Below are 10620 nucleotides of genomic sequence, written 5' to 3' on the forward strand. Positions count from 1 at the left end.
AGCTATGGAAGCAGAATTGTCAGCACTTAGGATAAGCTCATATTGAAAAGAAAAGAAATACAGGAAAAAGAAATGGTGTGAAAAGTTTTGAAATACCCACAAAAATCTACAGCAGACAAACACATGGCAATTCTAATGTCCATCCTCTACATTGGTTGTGCTACTGTTATCTCTCTTCTATGTGGTCTCTTGGCAGTCAGCTCCTTGAACTTGTCACCTGCACTAATAAAGGGGTGGATTAAGTTGACAGTAATCCAGAGAGGTATGAAACGTGTGCAAGAGCATTCATCTCAGCTGGCAGGGACTTTCCACACTATAAGAAAAAAATATAGTAACACAGCATCTGGGAGACCTCTCAAATTTCAAGTATGTTTGGACATGAAAAAATAAAAATCACTATCAAGGTATGGTTTTAAATAGTCTTCATATGAAAATATTACTCTACAAAAAGGCCTCGTACTCACTAAATGGAAAGGCTTTTAATCAAGTATATTGAAACATGTACTCATCAACTTTTTTCTGCTTGCTTTGTATCAACTACTTGTAACACTACTGATACACAAACCAATTCTAATGGCAAACAGATCACTACAGATAACCAACTGAAGCATTCCACTGGTTCATGCCATGCTAGAAACATTAATATCAAGGGTCCAAGCACCTGCTGAAGGGTGATAAATTATACCTGTTCTACTAATACACTACAGATAATTGAGTAGTAGGGTCCAGAGTCACGTATTTTAGATACAGAACTATCTTATACTAGACCTTTTCACCTCATGCCTTACCATCTGTGCTGTAAATGCTATATGCTAAGAGGGACAGAAGAGGTGAATCTGTGCAAACATTATTATGTTGCTTCATACTCCTTTTCAAAGAGATCTTGTCAGTGCAAAACTCAGCCATCTAACCACAACGTAACTTTAAAGATGCTTAGGATGATGTCAGTTTCTGCTCTGTTTTATATATTTCTAAAAGATTGCAAAACAACAAACCTCCTAATAACATCCCAGACAGGAAAAAAAGCACCTAGCTGTAAAACACAGATGAAAAGGTGGTAAGATCTGAATCTGTCTCCCAAATACACTTACCGCAAAACAGACCATTATAGAGGATGGGAGCATCTACCACTCATTCTGAATCTAGGTGTGAAATTAGCTGTGGGCCTGACTGTGCTCTTCAGGCACAACCTTCAAGAGAACTATAGCCAAAAAGGAGCCACCTTGCCAAAGGCTGTTGCATGTCCTTGGAAGCATATGCTATTTTTCCAGGCCTTTGTGAGGACTAACAAGCTCCTGCTAAAAACTATGCTCAACACACACAATGAGGAAGTAACTTTGCCAAAGCCTGTCTTGTTCCCCTCCTGTTTAGAGTACCCTAGTGTTTCTAGGGAATAAAAGCTACAGCTGTGGGGAATTAGGATGAACTTCTAGTTACACAGAGCAGCCACGGCACAGATAGTCCCTCACATCCACTCCTCATCCTCCTTTCAAGTACCCATATAGGGTCATGCAAGTGCTTGCTTTAAATTGTACTGTCCTAGAATTAGGACAGAGCTCAGTATCTTCTGCCCCTGCATAACAGCGAAAGCACAGATCCCATCAGGGTCCCTTTGAAGTGAGTGCCTTCAGAACCAAAAAAGTGCTGCTGTTCGGAGTATGTCCTGAACAGGAGTATTTATCAAGAAAGCATGCCTATTAAAAAACAAACAAAAAAAAGAACAAACCCATCATTTAACATCTTAATCTTACCATTCTTTGATGGAAGACTCAGTACAATAGAATTACTACACTAAAAGATAAAAACTACTCAAAACAGAAACAGTACTCAAGGAACAAGCACTTGCAAGGCAGCTTGAAACATGTGGAAGTAGAAAAGCTCACTGGTAAAATACAGACACACCTTCATGAAAAATGAGGAACAAAAACCACAAAAATTGGTTGCACCTTGCTTGTCAGAAACAGAGACTCCTGTGGATAAGGAGGGAATTTTGGCTCACTGTGGAAAACCACATCTCTGCTCTAGCTAAGGAAAAACTTCCCAATTATGTTACTTTAAAGAATAACCTTTACTATGAACAGCCAAATGCAAATGGACATTGCATAGCAACCTTGTTATTTCCTTGATGTATTAATACTGTTAAACAAAACAGTGCTAACTCTTAAAAGATATCTCGATTTCACTTTTCCAGTGTCATTTGGATCACTTTACACTTGGGGGAACACCTGAAGGAGCCTCTTAAAAACAAAACAAAATGCTGTTTTAGGACTGGTAAAAACAAATATGAGCAGCTTTATCATTAAACTTTTAACACAGTAAACTCTCCCCAAGCAATGTTTCACCAAGCAGTAAGAAACAGTGGGGATTCTTTCAGTAGTTTTGTGAAATAATTGATTTTTGCATTCAAACATTCCAGTATAGCTACATGGTGCTAGGTATTGACCTTTGCTACTTAAAAAGCTTTTTTTTTTTTTTTTTTTTTTTTTTTTTTTTTTTTTTTTTTTTTCATAACATCTATCACTACCATCAATGCAGCTTTGGAATCACACACTGCCAGAGTACACCAAAGACTTAAAACACACTGCTTTCATGGTAATTTAGCTTCTGGTTATCTCAAAGTTCTCCTCCTATGAAAACTTCACTCTCTTCTTTATTTTCCCCCATAATTTAGCTAGAAGCAGATACCAAACCCCAATCTGGACACATGAGTGATGCTCAATACAGACTCTTTAAAAACAGAAAGGAACATCAGTATGTGGCACACACAGAATTTAATAACCAACTTAAGGGTTTTATTTAGCATTCCTTTCCTATCCACCTTGAGACCCAGCATAGCACTTTAGCTGTGCTTTGTGAAAGAGAAAGCTGAAGCACAAAAACAACCAGCAAAATCTGTTCACAATACAACTCTTAAAACACTCACTGCAGGCTAAGAAGCCCTTTAAGAAGACAGCTACAAATATATTTCACTCCATTATGCTAAAACATACCCTTTTAAAAGCCATTCATTTATAGGTGTGATTGATAATAGCTGAAGAAAGAGCCATATTGCTGTTGGGAAGAACACAAGTGTAAAAATCTGGACAAAAAGGTGTAGTTTCACATGCATCAAAGCACTTGTCAGCTCCTGCAAAAGAAAAAGAAGAGACGAAGTTGCAGTCATAACAGCTGAAGTAAGATAACGTTTGTGCTTTTAAAACTAGGATCATCTCTATAATACAAAGAGAGTGCATGTCAAAAAGGCACCTTTAGGGATCATCTGATCTCCTCTTTAATAATGAAGTACATCCAGACAACATAAAAGCTCTATCTGCTCCTGGGCATTTTTCCAAAAGAACTGTCCACCACTTCAATAATAGTGTCGCTCTTGTAACAGCAGCTTTTCAGCAGGCAGCCTTAGCACTTTGTCACTGCTTCAAAACCTGTGCTAACCATGCTGATGGCCTGTTTACTTTATTGACTGCTGAACAAGGGCAACCTGTAGTGTCCACATGATTTCAGGTTTCTCTAGAGTGCCACAAACTCTTGATTCTCATTTATACCATGAAAAAAGGATGCTTACATTATGAACAGTCATCACTTGTGGTGGGGTTTAAGGAAACATTAACAAATATAAAAAGCAAAGTAAATTGTAGCAGATTTTTTTAAATGTATCGACAAATAGTAAATTCATAGGAAAAAAAAAAAGATTATGAAAAGTAGCAAAGAAAGAATATCAAGACCATAACAAGTTAAGAGCAGCTAAGCCATAAAATACTGAGTGTGCAAAACACAGCTGCAGACTGAAAAAAAAAGAAAAAAAAAAAAGAATTGTCAATAGTGTAAGAGCACTGCAGAGAGACGCGATCGAGTATCCTTATGCAATAAATTCTTCAGTTAGCTCCAAGTCTGTTTTTCTTTTTGGGCACTGCAAGGATCCTCTATGCAGTTTTTGAGCACAAGGAAAAAGCCTTGTACTTTTCAGCTCATTTCAACCCTCATAGAATGAAAAGAAAAATTCCCTTTGCTCTCTCTCAAAATTACTTGCACTCTTCTCAGGTAAACAATGCAACTGGAAAAGAACTGATAGCACTTTTTCTTCAAAGCTAACTTGCTAAGACTCTCCAGTTATCTGACATCCTGGATGCACTAAAAAAAAAAAAAGAAAGCAATACCAAAATACCAAAAAGTGTATTTCTATGTACAGTAATATAGAAGACTATCTTCAAATGCCTCTCTTGGCTTCAAAACACTTGAATCTTTATGAAACACAATCAAATATTGCATTTTCGACCATTCAGATGCACACTGGTGTCATTATACATTCAGAAGTACTAGCAATTCAGCACCATGTCCTTGTTGCTTTATTTCTTGTAATAAAATTATCTCTGAAATTTGGGTTAGGGGAAAAAAAGCCTTCCACAAAAAAAATATACATGGGTTCATAATCTCTTCTTAAAGTTATGCAAAACATAGACTTGAAACTTAGATCATGATCCAGTTTTGCCAAGAAACCATCATTACATTCAGTACTTGGTTAACTGAATGAAACATTTATTTTAAATAAACAAGCTCTTAAGCTATCACTCTGCATGAAAAAGAGAGGCCTTCTTCACACAGAACCTGCCACAGTACCTACAGCATTATGAATAGCATCACTGTAGTATTAGTTAATCTTATGTCAAAAAGAAAGCAAAAATAAAATCTCTACTCTTAGAAACACATTCTGTGCAGGAAGAAAAGCTACCTGGAAATATCTATATTAAAAAAAAGTTATATTTTAAAGAGCAAATAAATAGAGAAAAAACAAAGGAAGTTACTTATTTCAGCAAAGCTGCTAATTCCTCCTCCTTTCCTGCCAAGTCACCTCCAGATTTCCTAGTGGACCAACTTGTGAAGGCACTCCCAATTTTGGCACTATCACACATATACAAGTGTCCTTTTAATTAAATATTTTTACAATTGGAAAATGCCTTAAATCCAGATTATTTGAAGAAAACACTGTGATTCTTTCAAAAGCAAAAATCAAGACAAAAACTTGGAAAAGGCTGGTTAAAGCTTCCTGGGATCAAGGCAGGTGATTACAACAGAGAAAACTTAGTGCATGATGGAATGCTATATTAGTGGAAAAGGTCTTTGCAGATCTAAATTACCACTTTTTAAAATGTTTCTAGTGATAGTCTTTCAGAACAGTTATTCCTTAGACTGATTAATCCTAGAACAAACACTGAGGCAAACAGCCTTCACTCTCTTAAGCAATCTACAAGGGCTTGTCCCAAAATACACCCGTCATTGCAGCCGTCAAATAAGTAGAAGTCTCAGAAAAGTTACTGGAAGCTGCCAGTTATTACTCTGTTCCTGTACACCAGGTAGAACAGGTTATCTTGTCTTTCCCAGTATTCTAGATCCTTTAGAGAGTTTATCCTAGCCTCTTGCTGGTCAGTGTGGATCTCTGTTGGCACCCAGCCATGCTTAGATGGTCATAAATGGATTCTTCTGGGCAAATACCCACACAGAGCAAAGAGTGTTTTCAGTGCCTTACAAATTCCTCATTGAAATTGATAACTCAAGTACGTGATTTAATTTCTGGGGCCCTGCAGGAGGTATTTGCTTTAAAAGAGCAAGCAAACCAGTCACCAAAAACTGAAAGAGCATTACATTAAGGTGGAATCAAATGTTCTTGTCATTTCTGGATGCAGACTATCTCTACAAACATAATAGAACCTCAATGATCTCTATATTTTAAAACATAACATTGCCATGCACAGACAGGTTCTCCCTGAACGCTGCTTATTATTTTGTGAACTGCTTTCTGAATGCATGTTAGCAATTTTTTTTGAGCAGGTGCTTTCACAGCAAGTCTAACCTTAAAAGATCATCAGATACTTATAGTTTTGTCAGATTTATCAGAAGGTCTCTGTTAACACACAACGTTTTTTTTCATAAAACACATATTAGTTAGGATCTAATACATTATCCAAGGCAGAACAGCCCACACAAAGGTCAAGAACTAATAAATACAAATGCAGAAACTATTTGCTTTGCAACCAAATAAAGATATATCAACTATTAATCAGGTTTAGGTTGTGCCTTTAACAATTAAAACACACCCCAGAATATTTTAATAAAATTATGACTTTACCTCCTAACACATCTAAGGATTGGTTTTATGCTTTTTAGAAAGTAATAGCAGAAAGTACAATGAGTGAAATTGTTTTCTTCCTCTTTATCTTCTATCCCCATGGCAGTTATTCAGAAAAGGCTTAGCTTCTTGATGGAATATAAAGCTGGATGTACAGCACCAGCCCTAACTGATGCTTCCAAAACAATCTGAGATTGGCTACCTGAACAGAAACATCAGTTTCTGCAAAGCTTCATTTACATAAATATATTGCTTTTAGAACCACAGATGAAAAAGAGTTATGCAAGTTCAAAGCAGAACATGACACGTTGTCCAGGACCCTGTCAGTCATGTCACTTTAACTGGAAAAAGTTAGATGCACATTAGCAGTGAGAATCAGACACAGGAGGAGAGGGCTGCCAGCAATTCAAACGCCACCTCCCTTTGAAAATTTATCACTAACCATGATACAGGTACAGGAACTTGTTTTTGTTGAATACACACTGTTCACCAAAATCCCAATTTGCCCAGAAGATTACCAGTCAATAGCGAATGATGATTCTTTTATACACTAGCATAATGCAACATGTGAATGACACCACCTGTTAGCACAGGCCACAGCATTAAAAAAAAAAAAAAAATCAAGATACTATACTAGCAGAGACATGCAGTGTTTCATTTGAACTCTGGCTGCTCCTTCTCCTCTTGGCATGTAGCCATCATTTCCTTTCTCCGTGTCTCCTTAACACATCACTAAGAGGTTCTCCCCTTCACCTCTTCTTACTCCCATACCGTTCCTCTTTGAAAAACATGTGACAAAATTTGAAACAAGTCAGAACGTCTGTCACATGCAGCAGAGCAGAGGCACTTCAAGTCCACCTGTTCAGAACTAAATCCTACAGGAAAAGACTGTCAAGACTTTATACCTGTAAATTGTCCTCCAAAGGAACCCTTTTGTGTTGATACTATCTGCTGTCCTGCACCTACCCAACATGGTAACTTAAAACCACCATCAATATTAAAGCTTGCATCAGTCCTGTAGTGACTAACCTGACCGGTTTTACTTAGAGAGCACACTAGCAGGTAAGATGAAGGAGAAAGGCACAGGGAGCTCGTGTCCTACAGAGGTATAGCCCCTCTCTGCCTAGTTCCCTACAGAAAGGATTAACACAGTTTGTTGTCCCGTATCTCAGCTAAGCACTGGGGAAGCCAAGGTGTAGCAGGGGTGGCAGAACACAGGTGCTAGTGTCCTGGGTCTCACCCCAGTTTGGTTTTGAGACACATCCAATGTGTAGCTCCAGTTTCAAAATCGTGCCCAGCACTTCCACTTAGTCAAAGCCCTGCAAAGTCAAGTAAGCCACCCTCTATGGATGGGTGAAACGCATTCACACTCTCCTTCTCATCATGTTCACTTTGTGAAGAATCTTCTGAAACCAAGGAGTGGTTATTCCATAAGTGTCTAATATTTATCTTCTCTTGTTAGCTATTTTCCCAGCATCAACAACAGCATAGTAATTAAATACTCCAATTATATTTAAACCTGATCAAAAGCAACACAAGATTTTTCAAAGCAAAACAACAATGAAGCAATGAGAAATTACAGTACCTCGGTTTTTAGGGAGAGTCCACTGTTAAAGAATATAGCTGAAACAGCAATGTAAGTTATGGTAATTTCTGGTTTCAAGGCTCCTAAAAAATACAGACATAGAGAAAAAAGTGAACTACACTCAAATATATAATTATATGTATATGTTATATCAACGTCAATTGAGAATACATAGAAACATACCTAGAGAAATATCTAATAATTAAAGTCACTAATAAAAAGAATGGGATTTCTGTTAAGTTACAGAAAGCATGCTATTAATTCTTCAAATAAAAGCAAACCAGTAAGTAAGAGTAAGATACAATGTCACACAAATTTGGCTTCCATGATTACAGGCCACTGGGAACCAACGGGTAAGTTCTGAAAATGTGAAAATGGGGAATTTTTCACAGTTCTGTCAACAGAGTATCCCTACAGCATCAGCAAACTCAAACAAAAATATTAGCTGCTCCCTCCACAGAGTCATTGGTATCACTCACATATGTCTTCTCCTTTCTCCACAACACACACACACACACCTGTCTGGCTGCCTGTACAGAGGAAACCAAATTGTACCTTGCAATCATTTCCTTGGAACAATGTAATTCTGCAATATTCCCCCACAACTGGGCTGTGGCAAAGCAGTTAAATCCAGCCTCACCAGAACAGATTTCAGACACACTGCTGCAATGAGATCAGCAAGAACAGATGCCTGCAGCTCCAAGAGTTCTGCTATATTAAAAGCTTACATTTATTTACATATATTTATATACTTTTTTTTCAGCGAGATTGAAGTAAAATACTTTTTACACTCCTATAAAAATGATGAATTCTCTTAATACACTTTGCTTTTGGAAGCCAACATGCACAAAATGTATGTATACACTCAATTTTTCACAAGCACTCAACCAGTTATTATATTAGAAAGAAAATATTAGCAGGCCACTTAGGACCAAAGTAATATCCTGACTCCACAAGTGACAGTAAGTTGTCATGAGCAAAACTGCAGCAGCAAACAAGCAAGCCTTTACTCAACACTCCAGAAGAGAAGGTCCTTTCTGCTCTCTCAGATGAATGATACATTGATAGTCACACTGGAACAAGGTCAATGATCATTAAATGAGAGGAATTTGATGTGTACACTGAGTCTACTCAAATTTGCATTTCAAGCCATTTAAACCCAAATCCTTCTCTCAGGAAGGACTCTGTTGATGAGACACGAAAACTGTATGTGTAAAATACAAAACCTAAAACAAGCAACATAAACATAAGGTTAAAATATGCCAGGAAATGCAAGAGTTAAAGTTGCAACAAAGCACATGGCTAATTGCAAAATTATGCCATGTTAACTGAATAACCAGGAGGGATTGAAAAAAATTTAAAATGAGAAAAAATAGAAATATATAGTGATACAGAAAAATGCATTTTTATATATATAATTATATTTTTTTCCTAATCTTATGGAAATTAGAGCATATATGTGCGTGCATATCCCCACTGGGCAGACAGGCAGTCGGTTAGGTAGTCTGGCTAAGAGAGTGGTTCTTCCAGGACTCAGTTTTTCTTTTGGGTTTTTCACTGGGCTTCCTGAACCCATTTACACAGAAGAAACCCCTACCACTAGAGCAACCACACGTTCATGGAGGGCAGGGAACTCTGGTCAGAAAGGATGGCCCTCTACTCTTGTGCAAAAAACTGGTCAGGAAAGCTCTTTTCACAGAGGAACAAAATAGGCTCATTCATCAGATAGGAAAACACACAAAAAGGGTTTGGCTTATGCCCTGAAGGTGGCAACAGCACAAATCTTTGTTATTTGTGGCACAGTGTTCCACTGGTATCTATGCTGGGTCATCCATCCCATTCAATAAGGCCTTACAAATTACATGGCATGGTTTTATCAGCTGGAAGATGACAAACTAAGGTTTTTTTCATATGCTGACATTTTCCACCATGCCACCTCTTTTTTTTTTTTTTTTTTTTTTTCTGGTTTTAAAACAAGCACTGAGATCATGTAGCTTCAGAAGAGGGATACGACTTTGGGGAACTTGTGCTCAAAAGTTTCGATCAATGCTTACAAGGTTTTTCAAGTAAATTGTCCCAGGAACAATACCACGTCAACCCTTGACAACTCTTTGCAGTAGGATAATTAAATGAAGTGCTCCATCATAGTGCTTCCATGCAGGAAGTAAGCTCAGGAAAAATTATCTCTTACTCTAGTTAAAAGGATCTCCCACATTGCTGCTAACAATTAGAATGACAATCAAACCAGAAAGGGACATACCACCTGATACTATCAATTTAAAGTCGTCTTTTAAGGTCTGCCGAAGACACGGCATGGGTCCTGCAAGAAGCTCTACGTGGGTCATATTCATCTATGTAAAATAGCACACAGATGTTAGAAGGGATCCTTGCACAGCAGGTATTTGCCTACCCTGAACTCCATGAAGTACCAGAACCTTAGATGCCACAGCAAGTGTTCAGGGCCATATTTGTTTTAAATTATTTTTTTTCCAGACCCTGAGGGGCAGGAAAAAAAACCAACAGGCTGGCTCCTCAGTGAGAAGCTGGGCATCCTCAAACTTCAACTCTGCTAAGAAAAATAATTTAAAAATCTATGCATATAAATGCTAGATTCTTCTTCCCCTTCCATAAGATGAACAGAATTCTTTTATAGCAACTCCCAGTGTTCTACATCCTTTTTCTTAAATCTTCAGAGATTTTTTTATATATATCTATAATTTCATTTATTCTTGACAATTGTGGACATCTAGAACAGAAGTTGCAATGGAAACTAACCATAAGAGGCTGCCAGCATTCAGACTAAAAGATACACTGTTATTTTAAAAGATACACTGTTATTTTAAAATAAACACTGGGTGTTTCTGCAGCTGGTTACAAGAAACGTACAAAACTTCACTGCTTAGAAAATGACAGA

The 10620-nt window shown here is 37.5% G+C and overlaps 1 protein-coding gene across 1 annotated transcript in view; it reads right to left on the reverse strand.

The window, feature by feature from the left end:
* Positions 1-10021, reverse strand: part of SLC10A7 (solute carrier family 10, member 7) — a 147549-nt gene extending 137528 nt beyond the window's left edge. The window contains exons 1-3 of the mRNA XM_010009001.1: positions 9967-10021; positions 7707-7789; positions 2991-3127 (exon numbers count right to left, since the gene is read on the reverse strand). Coding sequence (XP_010007303.1) covers positions 2991-3127; positions 7707-7789; positions 9967-10021 — 275 coding nt within the window. The remainder of the gene's footprint in view (positions 1-2990; positions 3128-7706; positions 7790-9966) is intronic.
* Positions 10022-10620: the final 599 nt, after the last annotated feature.

This window comes from Chaetura pelagica, unplaced genomic scaffold (assembly GCF_000747805.2).
Source record: "Chaetura pelagica isolate M959 unplaced genomic scaffold, ChaPel_1.0 scaffold221, whole genome shotgun sequence".
Classification (NCBI taxonomy): Eukaryota; Metazoa; Chordata; class Aves; order Apodiformes; family Apodidae; genus Chaetura; species Chaetura pelagica.